At 44.5% G+C, this 22,282-nt stretch overlaps 1 protein-coding gene across 5 annotated transcripts in view; it reads right to left on the bottom strand.

Moving 5' to 3' along the window:
- The window catches only part of LOC139568643 (serine hydroxymethyltransferase, cytosolic-like), a 97,801-nt gene extending 75,519 nt beyond the window's left edge, over positions 1 to 22,282 (bottom strand). For 3 of the 5 annotated variants that reach the window (XM_071390602.1, XM_071390620.1, XM_071390610.1), the window contains exons 1-4: positions 22,193 to 22,282; positions 12,100 to 12,214; positions 7,726 to 7,871; positions 4,699 to 4,814 (exon numbers count right to left, since the gene is read on the bottom strand). In XM_071390602.1, coding sequence (XP_071246703.1) covers positions 4,699 to 4,814; positions 7,726 to 7,871; positions 12,100 to 12,198 — 361 coding nt within the window. In that variant the 5' untranslated portion in view covers positions 12,199 to 12,214; positions 22,193 to 22,282. Of the gene's footprint in view, positions 1 to 4,452; positions 4,517 to 4,698; positions 4,815 to 7,195; positions 7,242 to 7,725; positions 7,872 to 12,099; positions 12,215 to 22,192 lie in introns of those variants that run through there. The other 2 variants (XM_071390630.1, XM_071390637.1) reach the window with 2 other exon arrangements.

Raw genomic sequence — 22,282 nt, 5'->3', positions numbered from 1 at the left:
CACCAAGTTAGACCCTACAGAGCTGTACTGAGATGGCCTGGTTCCACCTCCACCAAGTTAGACCCTACAGAGCTGTACTGAGATGGTCTGGTTCCACCAAGTTAGACCCTACAGAGCTGTACTGAGATGGCCTGGTTCCACCTCCACCAAGTTAGACCCTACAGAGCTGTACTGAGATGGCCTGGTTCCACCAAGTTAGACCCTACAGAGCTGTACTGAGATGGTCTGATTCCACCAAGTTAGACCCTACAGAGCTGTACTGAGATGGCCTGGTTCCACCTCCACCAAGTTAGACCCTACAGAGCTGTACTGAGATGGCCTGATTCCACCTCCACCAAGTTAGACCCTACAGAGCTGTACTGAGATGGTCTGGTTCCACCAAGTTAGACCCTACAGAGCTGTACTGAGATGGCCTGGTTACACCAAGTTAGACCCTACAGAGCTGTACTGAGATGGCCTGGTTCCACCTCCACCAAGTTAGACCCTACAGAGCTGTACTGAGATGGTGTGGTTCCACCTCCACCAAGTTAGACCCTACAGAGCTGTATGGAGATGGTCTGGTTCCACCTCCACCAAGTTAGACCCTACAGAGCTGTACTGAGATGGTCTGGTTCCACCTCCACCAAGTTAGACCCTACAGAGCTGTACTGAGATGGCCTGGTTCCACCAAGTTAGACCCTACAGAGCTGTACTGAGATGGCCTGGTTCCACCTCCACCAAGTTAGACCCTACAGAGCTGTACTGAGATGGCCTGGTTCCACCTCCACCAAGTTAGACCCTACAGAGCTGTACTGAGATGGTCTGGTTCCACCAAGTTAGACCCTACAGAGCTGTACTGAGATGGCCTGGTTCCACCTCCACCAAGTTAGACCCTACAGAGCTGTACTGAGATGGTCTGGTTCCACCAAGTTAGACCCTACAGAGCTGTACTGAGATGGCCTGGTTCCACCTCCACCAAGTTAGACCCTACAGAGCTGTACTGAGATGGCCTGGTTCCACCAAGTTAGACCCTACAGAGCTGTACTGAGATGGTCTGGTTCCACCAAGTTAGACCCTACAGAGCTGTACTGAGATGGCCTGGTTCCACCTCCACCAAGTTAGACCCTACAAAGCTGTACTGAGATGGCCTGGTTCCACCAAGTTAGACCCTACAGAGCTGTACTGAGATGGCCTGGTTCCACCTCCACCAAGTTAGACCCTACAGAGCTGTACTGAGATGGTCTGGTTCCACCAAGTTAGACCCTACAGAGCTGTACTGAGATGGCCTGGTTCCACCTCCACCAAGTTAGACCCTACAGAGCTGTACTGAGATGGCCTGGTTCCACCTCCACCAAGTTAGACCCTACAGAGCTGTACTGAGATGGTCTGGTTCCACCTCCACCAAGTTAGACCCTACAGAGCTGTACTGAGATGGTCTGGTTCCACCAAGTTAGACCCTACACAGCTGTACTGAGATGGTCTGGTTCCACCTCCACCAAGTTAGACCCTACAGAGCTGTACTGAGATGGCCTGGTTCCACCAAGTTAGACCCTACAGAGCTGTACTGAGATGGCCTGGTTCCACCTCCACCAAGTTAGACCCTACAGAGCTGTACTGAGATGGTCTGGTTCCACCAAGTTAGACCCTACAGAGCTGTACTGAGATGGCCTGGTTCCACCTCCACCAAGTTAGACCCTACAGAGCTGTACTGAGATGGCCTGGTTCCACCAAGTTAGACCCTACAGAGCTGTACTGAGATGGTCTGGTTCCACCAAGTTAGACCCTACAGAGCTGTACTGAGATGGCCTGGTTCCACCAAGTTAGACCCTACAGAGCTGTACTGAGATGGTCTGGTTCCACCTCCACCAAGTTAGACCCTACAGAGCTGTACTGAGATGGCCTGGTTCCACCAAGTTAGACCCTACAGAGCTGTACTGAGATGGTCTGGTTCCACCAAGTTAGACCCTACAGAGCTGTACTGAGATGGCCTGGTTCCACCTCCACCAAGTTAGACCCTACAGAGCTGTACTGAGATGGCCTGGTTCCACCTCCACCAAGTTAGACCCTACAGAGCTGTACTGAGATGGTCTGGTTCCACCTCCACCAAGTTAGACCCTACAGAGCTGTACTGAGATGGCCTGGTTCCACCAAGTTAGACCCTACAGAGCTGTACTGAGATGGCCTGGTTCCACCTCCACCAAGTTAGACCCTACAGAGCTGTACTGAGATGGTCTGGTTCCACCAAGTTAGACCCTACAGAGCTGTACTGAGATGGCCTGGTTCCACCTCCACCAAGTTAGACCCTACAGAGCTGTACTGAGATGGCCTGGTTCCACCAAGTTAGACCCTACAGAGCTGTACTGAGATGGTCTGGTTCCACCAAGTTAGACCCTACAGAGCTGTACTGAGATGGCCTGGTTCCACCTCCACCAAGTTAGACCCTACAGAGCTGTACTGAGATGGCCTGGTTCCACCTCCACCAAGTTAGACCCTACAGAGCTGTACTGAGATGGCCTGGTTCCACCAAGTTAGACCCTACAGAGCTGTACTGAGATGGCCTGGTTCCACCTCCACCAAGTTAGACCCTACAGAGCTGTACTGAGATGGTGTGGTTCCACCTCCACCAAGTTAGACCCTACAGAGCTGTATGGAGATGGTCTGGTTCCACCTCCACCAAGTTAGACCCTACAGAGCTGTACTGAGATGGTCTGGTTCCACCTCCACCAAGTTAGACCCTACAGAGCTGTACTGAGATGGCCTGGTTCCACCAAGTTAGACCCTACAGAGCTGTACTGAGATGGCCTGGTTCCACCTCCACCAAGTTAGACCCTACAGAGCTGTACTGAGATGGCCTGGTTCCACCTCCACCAAGTTAGACCCTACAGAGCTGTACTGAGATGGTCTGGTTCCACCAAGTTAGACCCTACAGAGCTGTACTGAGATGGCCTGGTTCCACCTCCACCAAGTTAGACCCTACAGAGCTGTACTGAGATGGTCTGGTTCCACCAAGTTAGACCCTACAGAGCTGTACTGAGATGGTCTGGTTCCACCTCCACCAAGTTAGACCCTACAGAGCTGTACTGAGATGGCCTGGTTCCACCAAGTTAGACCCTACAGAGCTGTACTGAGATGGCCTGGTTCCACCTCCACCAAGTTAGACCCTACAGAGCTGTACTGAGATGGTCTGGTTCCACCAAGTTAGACCCTACAGAGCTGTACTGAGATGGCCTGGTTCCACCTCCACCAAGTTAGACCCTACAGAGCTGTACTGAGATGGCCTGGTTCCACCAAGTTAGACCCTACAGAGCTGTACTGAGATGGTCTGGTTCCACCAAGTTAGACCCTACAGAGCTGTACTGAGATGGCCTGGTTCCACCTCCACCAAGTTAGACCCTACAGAGCTGTACTGGAGATGGCCTGGTTCCACCTCCACCAAGTTAGACCCTACAGAGCTGTACTGAGATGGTCTGGTTCCACCTCCACCAAGTTAGACCCTACAGAGCTGTACTGAGATGGCCTGGTTCCACCAAGTTAGACCCTACAGAGCTGTACTGAGATGGCCTGGTTCCACCTCCACCAAGTTAGACCCTACAGAGCTGTACTGAGATGGCCTGGTTCCACCTCCACCAAGTTAGACCCTACAGAGCTGTACTGAGATGGTCTGGTTCCACCAAGTTAGACCCTACAGAGCTGTACTGAGATGGCCTGGTTCCACCTCCACCAAGTTAGACCCTACAGAGCTGTACTGAGATGGTCTGGTTCCACCAAGTTAGACCCTACAGAGCTGTACTGAGATGGTCTGGTTCCACCTCCACCAAGTTAGACCCTACAGAGCTGTACTGAGATGGCCTGGTTCCACCAAGTTAGACCCTACAGAGCTGTACTGAGATGGCCTGGTTCCACCTCCACCGAGTTAGACCCTACAGAGCTGTACTGAGATGGTCTGGTTCCACCAAGTTAGACCCTACAGAGCTGTACTGAGATGGCCTGGTTCCACCTCCACCAAGTTAGACCCTACAGAGCTGTACTGAGATGGCCTGGTTCCACCAAGTTAGACCCTACAGAGCTGTACTGAGATGGTCTGGTTCCACCAAGTTAGACCCTACAGAGCTGTACTGAGATGGCCTGGTTCCACCTCCACCAAGTTAGACCCTACAGAGCTGTACTGAGATGGTCTGGTTCCACCAAGTTAGACCCTACACAGCTGTACTGAGATGGCCTGGTTCCACCTCCACCAAGTTAGACCCTACAGAGCTGTACTGAGATGGTCTGGTTCCACCTCCACCAGGTTAGTGTATGTGTGTCTCTGCGTCGTGTGTGTGTGTGTGTGTCTCTGTGTGTGTGTGTGTGTGTGTGTGTCTCTGCGTAGTGTGTGTGTGTGTGTGTGTGTGTGTCTCTGCGTAGTGTGTGTGTGTGTGTGTGTGTGTGTGTGTGTGTGTGTGTGTGTGTGTGTGGGGGGGGGGGGGGTACTACCTGAGTACGGCTGTACGTTGACCCCCCACTTGTCAGCGTCCAGTCCGTAGGCCTCCAGAGCTGTACTGTGTGTGTGTGTGTGTGTGTGTGTGTGTGTGTAGTGTGTGGGGGGGGGGGGTACTACCTGAGCACGGCTGTACGTTGACCCCCCACTTGTCAGCGTCCAGTCCGTAGGCCTCCAGAGCTGTACTGTGTGTGTGTGTGTGTGTGTGTGTGTGTGTGTGTGTGTGGGGGGGGGGGTACTACCTGAGTACGGCTGTACGTTCACCCCCCACTTGTCAGCGTCCAGTCCGTAGGCCTCCAGAGCTCTCCTCTGACAGAGACGCTCCAACTCATCGACATGTTCTGTACCACCGTAGTACCTAAACACACACACACACACACACACACACACACACACACACACACACACACACACACACACACACACACACACACACACACACACACACACACACACACACACAGGAGGTGGATATCTCCCTCAGCTGTTTGGGTGGTGTGTGTTTCTCTGTGTGATGTGTCTCGGTGTGTGTGTCTGCATGTTGTGTCTCTGTCTGGGGTGTGTGTGTGTGTGTGTGTGTGTGTATATACACAGTACCGGTCAAAAGTTTGGACACACCTACTCATTCCAGGGTTTTTCTTTATTTTCTACATTGTAGAATAATAGTGAAGACGTCAAAACTATGAAATAACACATATGGAATCATGTAGTAACCAAAAAACAGTGTTAAACAAATCAGAATATATTTAATATTTGATATTCTTCAAAAGTATCCTTGCGACAGGTTGGTAGTCTCCTGGACGGCTCTGTAAGAAGAGAGATGGTCTCTCCTCTATTATATTAACAAAGCAGTCAGAAACTTCCTCTGTTCATCATTGATTTATTTTAGACGTACAAATTACCAAACCCATTCTCTCAGCGATAGATAAACCCCAGAGATCTCTCTGGTCTCTACAACCAAACCCATTCTCTCAGAGATAGATAACCCCCAGAGATCTCTCTGGTCTCCACAACCAAACCCATTCTCTCAGAGATAACCCCAGAGATCTCTCTGGTCTCCACAACCAAACCCATTCTCTCAGGAATAGATAACCCCCAGAGATCTCTCTGGTCTCCACAAGCAAACCCATTCTCTCAGCGATAGATAACCCCCAGAGATCTCTCTGGTCTCCACAACCAAACCCATTCTCTCAGTGATAACCCCAGAGATCTCTCTGGTCTCCACAACCAAACCCATTCTCTCAGTGATAACCCCAGAGATCTCTCTGGTCTCCACAACCAAACCCATTCTCTCAGAGATAGATAACCCCAGAGATCTCTCTGGTCTCCACAACCAAACCCATTCTCTCAGGAATAGATAACCCCCAGAGATCTCTCTGGTCTCCACAACCAAACCCATTCTCTCAGGAATAGATAACCCCCAGAGATCTCTCTGGTCTCCACAACCAAACCCATTCTCTCAGTGATAACCCCAGAGATCTCTCTGGTCTCCACAACCAAACCCATTCTCTCAGAGATAGATAAACCCCAGAGATCTCTCTGGTCTCCACAACCAAACCCATTCTCTCAGAGATAACCCCCAGAGATCTCTCTGGTCTCTACAACCAAACCCATTCTCTCAGGAATAGATAACCCCCAGAGATCTCTCTGGTCTCCACAAGAAAAAACCCATTCTCTCAGCGATAGATAACCCCCAGAGATCTCTCTGGTCTCCACAACCAAACCCATTCTCTCAGTGATAACCCCAGAGATCTCTCTGGTCTCCACAACCAAACCCATTCTCTCAGAGATAACCCCCAGAGATCTCTCTGGTCTCCACAACCAAACCCATTCTCTCAGAGATAACCCCAGAGATCTCTCTGGTCTCCACAACCAAACCCATTCTCTCAGAGATAGATAACCCCAGAGATCTCTCTGGTCTCCACAACCAAACCCATTCTCTCAGCGATAGATAACCCCCAGAGATCTCTCTGGTCTCCACAACCAAACCCATTCTCTCAGCGATAGATAACCCCAGAGATCTCTCTGGTCTCTACAACCAAACCCATTCTCTCAGTGATAACCCCAGAGATCTCTCTGGTCTCCACAACCAAACCCATTCTCTCAGAGATAACCCCCAGAGATCTCTCTGGTCTCCACAACCAAACCCATTCTCTCAGAGATAACCCCAGAGATCTCTCTGGTCTCCACAACCAAACCCATTCTCTCAGAGATAGATAACCCCAGAGATCTCTCTGGTCTCCACAACCAAACCCATTCTCTCAGCGATAGATAACCCCCAGAGATCTCTCTGGTCTCCACAACCAAACCCATTCTCTCAGTGATAACCCCAGAGATCTCTCTGGTCTCCACAACCAAACCCATTCTCTCAGTGATAACCCCAGAGATCTCTCTGGTCTCTACAACCAAACCCATTCTCTCAGCGATAGATAACCCCCAGAGATCTCTCTGGTCTCTACAACCAAACCCATTCTCTCAGAGAAAGATAAACCCCAGAGATCTCTCTGGTCTCCACATAAATTGGGGAAAATCTGCGTTTAGTATTTTTTGTCCCTTATGTGTAAAACATTATTCAGAATTCCTTCCAGTTAGATATTCTGGTGCTTTCCGGGTATTTTTTAATTATTAATTGAAGACTTTTGTTACAGAATGCGATTGCTTTTCTTTCCTCTGTCCAGGATACCACTCTGAGTGACTCCCTGTTTAAATAAAAGCTTCATAAAGGTTCATAGCGCCTACCTCTGTCCAGGATACCCCTCTGAGTGACTCCCTGTTTAAATTAAGGTTCATAAAGGTTTATAGTGCCTACCTCTGTCCAGGATACCCTTCTGAGTGACTCCCTGGTTAAATAAAGGTTCATAAAGGTTCATAAAGGTTCATAGCGCCTACCTCTGTCCAGGATACCCCTCTGAGTGACTCCCTGGTTAAATAAAGGTTCATAAAGGTTCATAGCGCCTACCTCTGTCCAGGATACCCCTCTGAGTGACTCCCTGTTTAAATGAAGGTTCATAAAGGTTCATAAAGGTTCATAGTGCCTACCTCTGTCCAGGATACCCCTCTGAGTGACTCCCTGTTTAAATGAAGGTTCATAAAGGTTCATAAAGGTTCATAGCGCCTACCTCTGTCCAGGATACCCCTCTGAGTGACTCCCTGGTTAAATAAAGGTTCATAAAGGTTCATAGCACCTACCTCTGTCCAGGACACCCCTCTGAGTGACTCCCTGGTTAAATAAAGGTTCATAAAGGTTCATAAAGGTTCATAGTGCCTACCTCTGTCCAGGATACCCCTCTGAGTACTTGTTGTTCATACAGGACCCCAGGGCCTCTAGAACAGCTCTGGAGGTGAAGTTCTCTGATGCGATCAGCTCCAGGCCAAAGGTCTGGCGGTGTTTCTCTCGCTTGATGATGGAGAACACCTAACACAATACACCGTTTCATTATAATACACCTAACACAATACACCGTTTCATTATAATACACACCTAACAATACACCGTTTCATTATAACACACCGTTTCATTATAATACACACCTAACACAATAAACCGTTCCATTATAATACACCTAACACAATACACCGTTTCATTATAATACACCTAACACAATACACCGTTTCATTATAATACACCTAACACAATACACCGTTTCATTATAATACACCTAACACAATACACCGTTCCATTATAATACACCTAACACAATACACCGTTTCATTATAATACACACCTAACAATACACCGTTTCATTATAACACACCGTTTCATTATAATACACACCTAACACAATACACCGTTCCATTATAATACACACCTAACACAATACACCGTTTCATTATAATACACCTAACACAATACACCATTTCATTATAATACACCTAACACAATACACCGTTTCATTATAATACACCTAACACAATACACCGTTCCATTATAATACACCTACACAATACACCGTTCCATTATAATACACCTAACACAATACACCGTTTCATTATAATACACACCTAACAATACACCGTTTCATTATAACACACCGTTTCATTATAATACACACCTAACACAATACACCGTTCCATTATAATACACACCTAACACAATACACCGTTCCATTATAATACACCACAATACACCGTTTCATTATAATACACACCTAACACAATACACCGTTCCATTATAATACACCTAACACAATACACCGTTCCATTATAATACACCACAATACACCGTTTCATTATAATACACACCTAACACAATACACCGTTCCATTATAATACACCTAACACAATACACCGTTTCATTATAATACACCTAACACAATACACCGTTTCATTATAATACACCTAACACAATACACCGTTTCATTATAATACACCTAACACAATACACCATTCCATTATAATACACCCAACACAATACACCGTTCCATTATAATACACCCAACACAATACACCGTTTCATTATAATACACCACAATACACCGTTTCATTATAATACACCTAACACAATACACCGTTTCATTATAATACACCGTTTCATTACAATACACCGTTTCATTACAATACACCGTTTCATTATAATACACCGTTTCATTACAATACACCGTTTCATTATAATACACCTAACACAATACACCGTTCCATTACAATACACCCAACACAATACACCGTTTCATTATAACACACCTAACACAATACACCGTTCCATTATAATACACCTAACACAATACACCGTTTCATTATAATACACCTAACACAATACACTGTTTCATTATAATACACCTAACACAATACACCGTTTCATTACAATACACCTAACACAATACACCGTTTCATTATAATACACCTAACACAATACACCGTTTCATTATAATACACTGTTTCATTATAATACACCTAACACAATACACCGTTTCATTATAACACACCGTTCCATTATAATACACACCTAACACAATACACCGTTCCATTATAATACACACCTAACACAATACACCGTTTCATTATAATACACCTAACACAATACACCGTTTCATTATAATACACCTAACACAATACACCGTTTCATTACAATACACCTAACACAATACACCGTTTCATTATAATACACCACAATACACCGTGTCATTATAATACACCTAACACAATACACCGTTCCATTATAATACACCTAACACAATACACCGTTTCATTACAATACACCTAACACAATACACTGTTTCATTACAATACACCTAACACAATACCCCGTTTCATTATAATACACCTAACACAATACACCGTTTCATTACAATACACCTAACACAATACACCGTTTCATTATAATACACACCTAACCCAATACACCGTTTCATTATAATACACCTAACATAATACACCGTTCCATTATAATACACACCTAACACAATACACCGTTTCATTATAACACACCGTTTCATTATAATACACCCAACACAATACACCGTTTCATTACAATACACCTAACACAATACACCGTTTCATTACAATACACCTAACACAATACACCGTTTCATTATAATACACCTAACACAATACACCGTTTCATTATAATACACCTAACACAATACACCGTTTCATTATAACACACAGTTCCATTATAATACACCTAACACAATACACCGTTTCATTATAATACACCTAACACAATACACCGTTTCATTATAATACACCTAACACAATACACTGTTTTATTATAATACACCTAACACAATACACCGTTCCATTATAATACACCTAACACAATACACCGTTCCATTATAATACACCTAACACAATACACCGTTTCATTATAATACACACCTAACACAATACACCGTTTCATTATAATACACCTAACACAATACACCGTTTCATTATAATACACCGTTTCATTATAATACACCTAACACAATACACCGTTTCATTATAACACACCTAACACAATACACCGTTTCATTATAATACACCTAACACAATACACCGTTTCATTATAATACACCGTTTCATTATAATACACACCTAACCCAATACACCGTTTCATTACAATACACCTAACACAATACACCGTTTCATTATAATACACCTAACACAATACACCGTTTCATTATAATACACACCTAACACAATACACCGTTTCATTATAATACACCTAACACAATACACCGTTTCATTATAATACACCGTTTCATTATAATACACCTAACACAATACACCGTTTCATTATAACACACCTAACACAATACACCGTTTCATTATAATACACCTAACACAATACACCGTTTCATTATAACACACCTAACACAATACACCGTTTCATTATAATACACCACAATACACCGTTTCATTATAATACACCTAACACAATACACTGTTTCATTATAATACACCGTTTCATTATAATACACCTAACACAATACACCGTTCCATTATAATACACCTAACACAATACACCGTTTCATTATAATACACACCTAACACAATACACCGTTTCATTATAATACACCTAACACAATACACCGTTTCATTATAATACACCGTTTCATTATAATACACCTAACCCAATACACCGTTTCATTACAATACACCTAACACAATACACTGTTCCATTATAATACACCTAACACAATACACCGTTTCATTATAATACACCCAACACAATACACCGTTTCATTATAATACACCTAACACAATACACCGTTTCATTACAATACACACCTAACACAATACACCGTTTCATTACAATACACACCTAACACAATACACCGTTTCATTATAATACACCTAACACAATACACCGTTCCATTACAATACACCGTTTCATTATAACACACCTAACACAATACACCGTTTCATTATAATACACCTAACACAATACACCGTTTCATTATAACACACCTAACACAATACACCGTTTCATTATAATACACCTAACACAATACACCGTTTCATTACAATACACACCTAACACAATACACCGTTCCATTACAATACACACCTAACGCAATACACCGTTCCATTATAATACACCTAACGCAATACACCGTTCCATTATAATACACACCTAACGCAATACACCGTTCCATTATAATACACACCTAACACAATACACCGTTCCATTATAATACACCTAACACAATACACTGTTTCATTATAATACACCGTTTCATTATAACACACCGTTTCATTATAATACACACCTAACACAATACACCGTTTCATTATAACACACCTAACACAATACACCGTTTCATTATAACACACCTAACACAATACACCGTTCCATTACAATACACTGTTCCATTATAATACACACCTAACACTACAGCCTGTGGTACCTGGTCTTAACCCAGCCTGTAGTACCTGGTCTTAACCCAGCCTGTAGTACCTGGTCTTAACCCAGCCTGTAGTACCTGGTCTTAACCCAGCCTGTAGTACCTGGTCTTAACCCAGCCTGTGGTACCTGGTCTTAACCCAGCCTGTAGTACCTGGTCTTAACCCAGCCTGTAGTACCTGGTCTTAACCCAGCCTGTAGTACCTGGTCTTAACCCGGGTAAACACATTGTCGGCAAAGGGCGATCGGTTTCAGTCCCGGCCTCTCACACACACACCCCCCCGCCCCCCCCCCCCCCCCCCCCCCCCGTGTGACATACCTCAGAGTCGTTGGAGCTGAGTGGTTCCTGCATCATCTTGTTGTGAGACGCCCACACGTCCTTACTGACATGGTGACTGGTACCGTTGCTATGAGACATGATGACTGCTACTGATCTACACACAGACACACAGACAGTCAGTTAGACGATGCCAGACAGTCAGACGATGCCAGACAGACAGTTAGACAGACAGTTAGACAGTCAGACGATGCCAGACGGTCGGTCAGACGATGCCAGACGGTCGGTCAGAAGATGCCAGACGGTCGGTCAGAAGATGCCAGACGGTCGGTCAGACGATGCCAGACGGTCGGTCAGAAGATGCCAGACGGTCGGTCAGACGATGCCAGACGGTCGGTCAGAAGATGCCAGACGGTCGGTCAGAAGATGCCAGACGGTCGGTCAGACGATGCCAGACGGTCGGTCAGACGATGCCAGACGGTCGGTCAGACGATGCCAGACGGTCGGTCAGACGATGCCAGACGGTCAGTCAGTCAGTCAGACGATGCCAGATGGTCGGTCAGACGATGCCAGACGGTCGGTCAGACGATGCCAGACGGTCGGTCAGAAGATGCCAGACGGTCAGTCAGTCAGTCAGACGATGCCAGCCAGTCAGACGATGCCAGCCAGTCAGACTATGCCAGCCAGTCAGACTATGCCAGCCAGTCAGACTATGCCAGCCAGTCAGACTATGCCAGCCAGTCAGACTATGCCAGCCAGTCAGACTATGCCAGCCAGTCAGACTATGCCAGCCAGTCAGACTATGACAAATAAGATTCTATATTTAGTCAGGTTATCTGGTATTCATACCACATCACTGGAACAGCCATGTTTAAACCAACGGGACTATATTTAGTCAGGTTATCACTGGAACAGCCATGTTTAAACCAACGGGACTATATTTAGTCAGGTTATCACTGGAACAGCCATGTTTAAACCAACGGGACTATATTTAGGTAGGTTATCACTGGAACAGCCATGTTTAAACCAACGGGACTATATTTAGTCAGGTTATCACTGGAACAGCCATGTTTAAACCAACGGGACTATATTTAGTCAGGTTATCACTGGAACAGCCATGTTTAAACCAACGGGACTATATTTAGTCAGGTTATCACCGGAACAGCCATGTTTAAACCAACGAGACTATATTTAGTCAGGTTATCACCGGAACAGCCATGTTTAAACCAACGGGACTATATTTAGTCAGGTTATCACTGGAACAGCCATGTTTAAACCAACGGGACTATATTTAGTCAGGTTATCACCGGAACAGCCATGTTTAAACCAACGGGACTATATTTAGTCAGGTTATCACCGGAACAGCCATGTTTAAACCAACGGGACTATATTTAGTCAGGTTATCACCGGAACAGCCATGTTTAAACCAACGGGACTATATTTAATCAGGTTATCACCGGAACAGCCATGTTTAAACCAACGGGACTATATTTAGTCAGGTTATCACCGGAACAGCCATGTTTAAACCAACGGGACTATATTTAGTCAGGTTATCACCGGAACAGCCATGTTTAAACCAACGGGACTATATTTAGTCAGGTTATCACCGGAACAGCCATGTTTAAACCAACGGGACTATATTTAGTCAGGTTATCACCGGAACAGCCATGTTTAAACCAACGGGACTATATTTAGTCAGGTTATCACCGGAACAGCCATGTTTAAACCAACGGGACTATATTTAGTCAGGTTATCCCTGGAACAGCCATGTTTAAACCAACGGGACTATATTTAGTCAGGTTATCCCTGGAACAGCCATGTTTAAACCAACGGGACTATATTTAGTCAGGTTATCCCTGGAACAGCCATGTTTAAACCAACGGGACTATATTTAGTCAGGTTATCCCTGGAACAGCCATGTTTAAACCAACGGGACTATATTTAGTCAGGTTATCACCGGAACAGCCATGTTTAAACCAACGGGACTATATTTAGTCAGGTTATCACCGGAACAGCCATGTTTAAACCAACGGGACTATATTTAGTCAGGTTATCACCGGAACAGCCATGTTTAAACCAACGGGACTATATTTAGTCAGGTTATCACCGGAACAGCCATGTTTAAACCAACGGGACTATATTTAGTCAGGTTATCACCGGAACAGCCATGTTTAAACCAACGGGACTATATTTAGTCAGGTTATCACCGGAACAGCCATGTTTAAACCAACGGGACTATATTTAGTCAGGTTATCACCGGAACAGCCATGTTTAAACCAACGGGACTATATTTAGTCAGGTTATCACCGGAACAGCCATGTTTAAACCAACGGGACTATATTTAATCAGGTTATCACCGGAACAGCCATGTTTAAACCAACGGGACTATATTTAGTCAGGTTATCACCGGAACAGCCATGTTTAAACCAACGGGACTATATTTAGTCAGGTTATCACCGGAACAGCCATGTTTAAACCAACGGGACTATATTTAGTCAGGTTATCACCGGAACAGCCATGTTTAAACCAACGGGACTATATTTAGTCAGGTTATCACCGGAACAGCCATGTTTAAACCAACGGGACTATATTTAGTCAGGTTATCCCTGGAACAGCCATGTTTAAACCAACGGGACTATATTTAGTCAGGTTATCCCTGGAACAGCCATGTTTAAACCAACGGGACTATATTTAGTCAGGTTATCACCGGAACAGCCATGTTTAAACCAACGGGACTATATTTAGTCAGGTTATCCCTGGAACAGCCATGTTTAAACCAACGGGACTATATTTAGTCAGGTTATCACCGGAACAGCCATGTTTAAACCAACGGGACTATATTTAGTCAGGTTATCCCTGGAACAGCCATGTTTAAACCAACGGGACCATATTTAGTCAGGTTATCGCCGGAACAGCCATGTTTAAACCAACGGGACTATATTTAGTCAGGTTATCACCGGAACAGCCATGTTTAAACCAACGGGACTATATTTAGTCAGGTTATCACCGGAACAGCCATGTTTAAACCAACGGGACTATATTTAGTCAGGTTATCACCGGAACAGCCATGTTTAAACCAACGGGACTATATTTAATCAGGTTATCACCGGAACAGCCATGTTTAAACCAACGGGACTATATTTAGTCAGGTTATCACCGGAACAGCCATGTTTAAACCAACGGGACTATATTTAGTCAGGTTATCCCTGGAACAGCCATGTTTAAACCAACAGGACTATATTTAGTCAGGTTATCACTGGAACAGCCATGTTTAAACCAACGGGACTATATTTAGGTAGGTAATAATCTCATTATGTAGACCAGCCATGGGTAGGTGTTTCCAGTATCTACTGAATATGGGTCAATATAGAGCTCTGGTCAATATAGAGCTCTGGTCAATATAGAGCTCTGGTCAATATAGAGCTCTGGTCAATATAGAGCTCTGGTCCTGTCCAGGCTCTGGTCAATATAGAGCTCTGGTCAATATAGAGCTCTGGTCAATATAGAGCTCTGGTCAATATAGAGCTCTGGTCAATATAGAGCTCTGGTCCTGTCCAGGCTCTGGTCAATATAGAGCTCTGGTCAATATAGAGCTCTGGTCAATATAGAGCTCTGGTCAATATAGAGCTCTGGTCAATATAGAGCTCTGGTCAATATAGAGCTCTGGTCCTGTCCAGGCTCTGGTCAATATAGAGCTCTGGTCAATATAGAGCTCTGGTCAATATAGAACTCTGGTCAATATAGAGCTCTGGTCAATATAGAGCTCTGGTCAATATAGAGCTCTGGTCAATATAGAGCTCTGGTCAATATAGAGCTCTGGTCAATATAGAGCTCTGGTCAATATAGAGCTCTGGTCAATATAGAACTCTGGTCAATATAGAGCTCTGGTCAATATAGAGCTCTGGTCAATATAGAACTCTGGTCAATATAGAGCTCTGGTCCTGTCCAGGCTCTGGTCAATATAGAGCTCTGGTCAATATAGAGCTCTGGTCAATATAGAGCTCTGGTCAATATAGAGCTCTGGTCAATATAGAGCTCTGGTCAATATAGAACTCTGGTCAATATAGAGCTCTGGTCCGGTCCAGGCTCTGGTCAATATAGAGCTCTGGTCAATATAGAGCTCTGGTCAATATAGAGCTCTGGTCAATATAGAGCTCTGGTCAATATAGAGCTCTAGTCAATATAGAGCTCTAGTCAATATAGAGCTCTGGTCAATATAGAGCTCTGGTCAATATAGAGCTCTGGTCAATATAGAGCTCTGGTCAATAAAGAGCTCTGGTCAATATAGAGCTCTGGTCAATATAGAGCTCTGGTCAATATAGAGCTCTGGTCAATAAAGAGCTCTGGTCAATATAGAGCTCTGGTCAATATAGAGCTCTGGTCAATATAGAGCTCTGGTCAATATAGAGCTCTAGTCAATATAGAGCTCTAGTCAATATAGAGCTCTGGTCAATATAGAGCTCTGGTCCGGTCCTGTTCAGGCTCTGGTCAATATAGAGCTCTGGTCAATATAGAGCTCTGGTCAATATAGAGCTCTGGTCAATATAGAGCTCTGGTCAATATAGAGCTCTGGTCAATATAGAACTCTGGTCAATATAGAGCTCTGGTCAATATAGAGCTCTGGTCAATATAGAGCTCTGGTCAATATAGAGCTCTGGTCAATATAGAGCTCTGGTCAATATAGAGCTCTGGTCAATATAGAGCTCTGGTCAATATAGAGCTCTGGTCCTGTCCAGGCTCTGGTCAATATAGAGCTCTGGTCAATATAGAGCTCTGGTCAATATAGAACTCTGGTCAATATAGAGCTCTGGTCAATATAGAGCTCTGGTCAATATAGAGCTCTGGTCAATATAGAGCTCTGGTCAATATAGAGCTCTGGTCAATATAGAGCTCTGGTCAATATAGAACTCTGGTCAATATAGAGCTCTGGTCAATATAGAGCTCTGGTCAATATAGAGCTCTGGTCCTGTCCAGGCTCTGGTCAATATAGAGCTCTGGTCAATATAGAGCTCTGGTCAATATAGAGCTCTGGTCAATATAGAGCTCTGGTCAATATAGAGCTCTGGTCAATATAGAACTCTGGTCAATATAGAGCTCTGGTCCGGTCCAGGCTCTGGTCAATATAGAGCTCTGGTCAATATAGAGCTCTGGTCAATATAGAGCTCTGGTCAATATAGAGCTCTGGTCAATATAGAGCTCTAGTCAATATAGAGCTCTAGTCAATATAGAGCTCTGGTCAATATAGAGCTCTGGTCAATATAGAGCTCTGGTCAATATAGAGCTCTGGTCAATATAAGAGCTCTGGTCAATATAAGAGCTCTGGTCAATATAGAGCTCTGGTCAATATAGAGCTCTGGTCAATATAGAGCTCTGGTCAATATAGAGCTCTAGTCAATATAGAGCTCTAGTCAATATAGAGCTCTGGTCAATATAGAGCTCTGGTCCGGTCCTGTTCAGGCTCTGGTCAATATAGAGCTCTGGTCAATATAGAGCTCTGGTCAATATAGAGCTCTGGTCAATATAGAGCTCTGGTCTGGTCCTGTCCAGGCTCTGGTCAATATAGAGCTCTGGTCAATATAGAGCTCTGGTCAATATAGAGCTCTGGTCTGGTCCTGTCCAGGCTCTGGTCAATATAGAGCTCTGGTCAATATAGAGCTCTGGTCTGGTCCTGTCCAGGCTCTGGTCAATATAGAGCTCTGGTCAATATAGAGCTCTGGTCTGGTCCTGTCCAGGCTCTGGTCAATATAGAGCTCTGGTCAATATAGAGCTCTGGTCAATATAGAGCTCTGGTCAATATAGAGCTCTGGTCAATATAGAGCTCTGGTCTGGTCCTGTCCAGGCTCTGGTCAATATAGAGCTCTGGTCAATATAGAGCTCTGGTCTGGTCCTGTCCAGGCTCTGGTCAATATAGAGCTCTGGTCAATATAGAGCTCTGGTCTGGTCCTGTCCAGGCTCTGGTCAATATAGAGCTCTGGTCAATATAGAGCTCTGGTCAATATAGAGCTCTGGTCAATATAGAGCTCTGGTCAATATAGAGCTCTGGTCTGGTCCTGTCCAGGCTCTGGTCAATATAGAGCTCTGGTCAATATAGAGCTCTGGTCTGGTCCTGTCCAGGCTCTGGTCAATATAGAGCTCTGGTCAATATAGAGCTCTGGTCAATATAGAGCTCTGGTCAATATAGAGCTCTGGTCAATATAGAGCTCTGGTCTGGTCCTGTCCAGGCTCTGGTCAATAAAGAGCTCTGGTCTGGTCCTGTCCAGGCTCTGGTCAATATAGAGCTCTGGTCAATATAGAGCTCTGGTCAATATAGAGCTCTGGTCAATATAGAGCTCTGGTCCTGTCCAGGCTCTGGTCAATATAGAGTTCTGGTCAATATAGAGCTCTGGTCAATATAGAACTCTGGTCAATATAGAACTCTGGTCAATATAGTGCTCTGGTCAATATAGAGCTCTGGTCAATATAGAGCTCTGGTCAATATAGAGCTCTGGTCAATATAGAGCTCTGGTCTGGTCCTGTCCAGGCTCTGGTCAATATAGAGCTCTGGTCAATATAGAGCTCTGGTCAATATAGAGCTCTGGTCAATATAGAGCTCTGGTCAATATAGAGCTCTGGTCAATATAGAGCTCTGGTCTGGTCCTGTCCAGGCTCTGGTCAATATAGAGCTCTGGTCAATATAGAGCTCTTGTCAATATAGAGCTCTGGTCAATATAGAGCTCTGGTCAATATAGAGCTCTGGTCTGGTCCTGTCCAGGCTCTGGTCAATATAGAGCTCTGGTCAATATAGAGCTCTGGTCAATATAGAGCTCTGGTCAATATAGAGCTCTGGTCAATATAGAGCTCTGGTCCGGTCCTGTCCAGGCTCAGGTCAATATAGAGCTCTGGTCCGGTCCAGGCTCTGGTCAATATAGAGCTCTGGTCAATATAGAGCTCTGGTCAATATAGAGCTCTGGTCAATATAGAGCTCTGGTCTGGTCCTGTCCAGGCTCTGGTCAATATAGAGCTCTGGTCAATATAGAGCTCTTGTCAATATAGAGCTCTGGTCAATATAGAGCTCTGGTCCTGTCCTGTCCAGGCTCAGGTCAATATAGAGCTCTGGTCAATATAGAGCTCTGGTCAATATAGAGCTCTGGTCAATATAGAGCTCTGGTCTGGTCCTGTCCAGGCTCTGGTCAATATAGAGCTCTGGTCAATATAGAGCTCTGGTCAATATAGAGCTCTGGTCAATATAGAGCTCTGGTCTGGTCCTGTCCAGGCTCTGGTCAATATAGAGCTCTGGTCAATATAGAGCTCTGGTCAATATAGAGCTCTGGTCAATATAGAGCTCTGGTCAATATAGAGCTCTGGTCCGGTCCAGGCTCTGGTCAATATAGAGCTCTGGTCAATATAGAGCTCTGGTCAATATAGAGCTCTGGTCAATATAGAGCTCTGGTCCTGTCCAGGCTCTGGTCAATATAGAGCTCTGGTCCTGTCCAGGCTCTGGTCAATATAGAGCTCTGGTCCTGTCCAGGCTCTGGTCAATATAGAGCTCTGGTCAATATAGAGCTCCGGTCCTGTCCAGGCTCTGGTCAATATAGAGCTCCGGTCCGGTCCAGTGGTTAATGTTTGACCACAGGGTCAAGAGCTCAGGAAACTACCCAACACACTGTTAGACTAAAACGATGCAGTTACAACAACATAACTACCCAGGATTCAGGACAGCAATTATTCATTAACTAGACAGTTATCTATCTAGATGGCCGATTGGTTGAACTGCTGTCTAGACGGTTATCTATCTAGACAGCCGATTGGTTGAACGGCTGTCTAGACAGTGGTAGAGGTAGTGCACTATGTAGGGAATAGGGTGCCAGTTGCTATAGCCCTGGTGGAAGTAGTGCACTATGTAGGGAATAGGGTGCCCAGTTGCTATAGCCCTGGTAGAAGTAGTGCACTATGTAGGGAATAGGGTGCCCAGTTGCTATGGCCCTGGTAGAAGTAGTGCACTATGTAGGGAATAGGGTGCAACCCCTGTCACTGCCACTCTGTGTCTGATGCAACATCAGCTGGACTCATGACTTCTGTTATCTTGTTTGTCCAACTCACAGAGGCCAGCCACCGTCAGCTAACTAACCAGGTGAGGATAGAGTCACCCATTCTGTGTTGTAGCGTGTAAAGCAAGGGGTTCTGGGACTTTCTCAGCCTGGGAACCAAATTAGAAATTCTGTGTTTTCTTGGGACCCAAGCTTAGGAAAATATGCAACTATACATAAATATCGGTACATTTCATTGCCCTTATGCCTAAAACAAATAACAATGACATTAAAATATATATTCATGTTTATTTTCCCCCATTAAAAACACTCTTACATATTAGTTGATTCCAGTTCAGAATAAAACGTATTATTGTATTTTAACAGCAACAGGTCCAACCTAGACACGTTTTCAACAGTAATTTCTACAGTAAGATGTACAGTAAACCTGATCAGTTTTCATCTGTACTGTTACTAAGGGCTGAACTATCAGTAGCCAGCTGGCTTTGGTGAATGTTAACTATTATTTGCGTCCAAGACCAGGGGATTGTTAGAAAGAGGAACTCACATCTGCTACTGAGAGAGTTAGTTAGTTACTCTCTGATCATCACCTGTTATAAAATGACAACAACGTCTTTGCTAGTTGACTGACTGATCCACAGTCGAAGCCCAGTTTCCTGAAGCATCCTGTTCTGAAATAACTCTCTGGGTTTCCCATCATGCTGTGGATGTTTGGTCAGGACGTGTCGTTGTATTAAATGTGTTCGTTATGAGAGACTCATTACTAAGGGTGGTTAACACGAGTCCATTTGATCAGAACTTGTGGTTAACACGAGTCCATTTGATCAGAACTTGTGGTTAACACGAGTCCATTTGATCAGAACTTGTGGTTAACACGAGTCCATTTGATGAGAACTTGTGGTTAACACGAGTCCATTTGATGAGAACTTGTGGTTAACACGAGTCCATTTGATCAGAACTTGTGGTTAACACGAGTCCATTTGATCAGAACTTGTGGTTAACACGAGTCCATTTGATGAGAACTTGTGGTTAACACGAGTCCATTTGATGAGAACTTGTGGTTAACACGAGTGAGTCCATTTGATCAGAACTTGTGGTTAACGCGAGTCCATTTGATCAGAACTTGTGGTTAACACGAGTCCATTTGATGAGAACTTGTGGTTAACGCGAGTCCATTTGATCAGAACTTGTGGTTAACACGAGTCCATTTGATCAGAACTTGTGGTTAACACGAGTCCATTTGATGAGAACTTGTGGTTAACACGAGTCCATTTGATCAGAACTTGCGGTTAACACGAGTCCATTTGATCAGAACTTGTGGTTAACACGAGTCCATTTGATGACAGCGGTGAGTGATGGCGAGTGAGAATAACAAGTCGGTACCGGACAGCGCTGCGTCGTGTGTTGCGGAATGAGCTTCAACAAAACTGCAGGAAAATGATCCGGTAAAACCGTGAAGTTCACCGGCAACTCCCACACGAGCAGCTGCCAAACTGAACAGAGACCGCTGCTTAAAATCAGAGACCGCAGATGTACTTGACCAAATCAATTCCAGTAAATAATGAAATAATTATAACACGTTACTACGACACACCATTTACAGGTCCGCGACCCATCCTTTAAGAAAGGCTGGACTGTAAAGGGTTGGGGTCCGTGTTATCCAGGGTCACTGGGACGTTCCTACCGGAAAAGATTTGTATAACTAAACGTCATCGTGTCTATCTGTAGGTAAGATACGGGTCAGTTAGCGGTACGACCGTCCCAAGGATCCCGCGTAGCACTGACCCTAAAGTCCCCTAGCAGGTTCTGCTGTCTTGTGACACGCGGTCCTGCTGTTTCACTACATTGACGATATTACGAGCTGATTTGACTAAATAGAACATGTTGAATTAATGCATAATACATTTTAAAAAATGGACTTTCACATATTCAAGAAAAAGTTACAAGTTCACGTTGTATCTATTAGGAAACTTAGCTATGAGTTTCTAGCTAGCAAAAGTGGCAAACTTCACCCCGAAAACCACACACTAATCAAGCAATTTTATTTGTGAATAGTGTGCAAAAAGCATAAATATAACAACTAAAGAGTTATTTAACTGGGTACCCACCCGGTCGCTAGGCTGTGCAGCTGTCACCGTCGGAAATCTGACGTTTGGTGAAAGACAAACATGCAAATTGAGTTTACTAGAGAAGGCAAA

The sequence above is a fragment of the Salvelinus alpinus genome, chromosome 1 (genome assembly GCF_045679555.1).
Source record: "Salvelinus alpinus chromosome 1, SLU_Salpinus.1, whole genome shotgun sequence".
Classification (NCBI taxonomy): Eukaryota; Metazoa; Chordata; class Actinopteri; order Salmoniformes; family Salmonidae; genus Salvelinus; species Salvelinus alpinus.
This window is presented reverse-complemented; position numbering and strand designations above follow the sequence as displayed.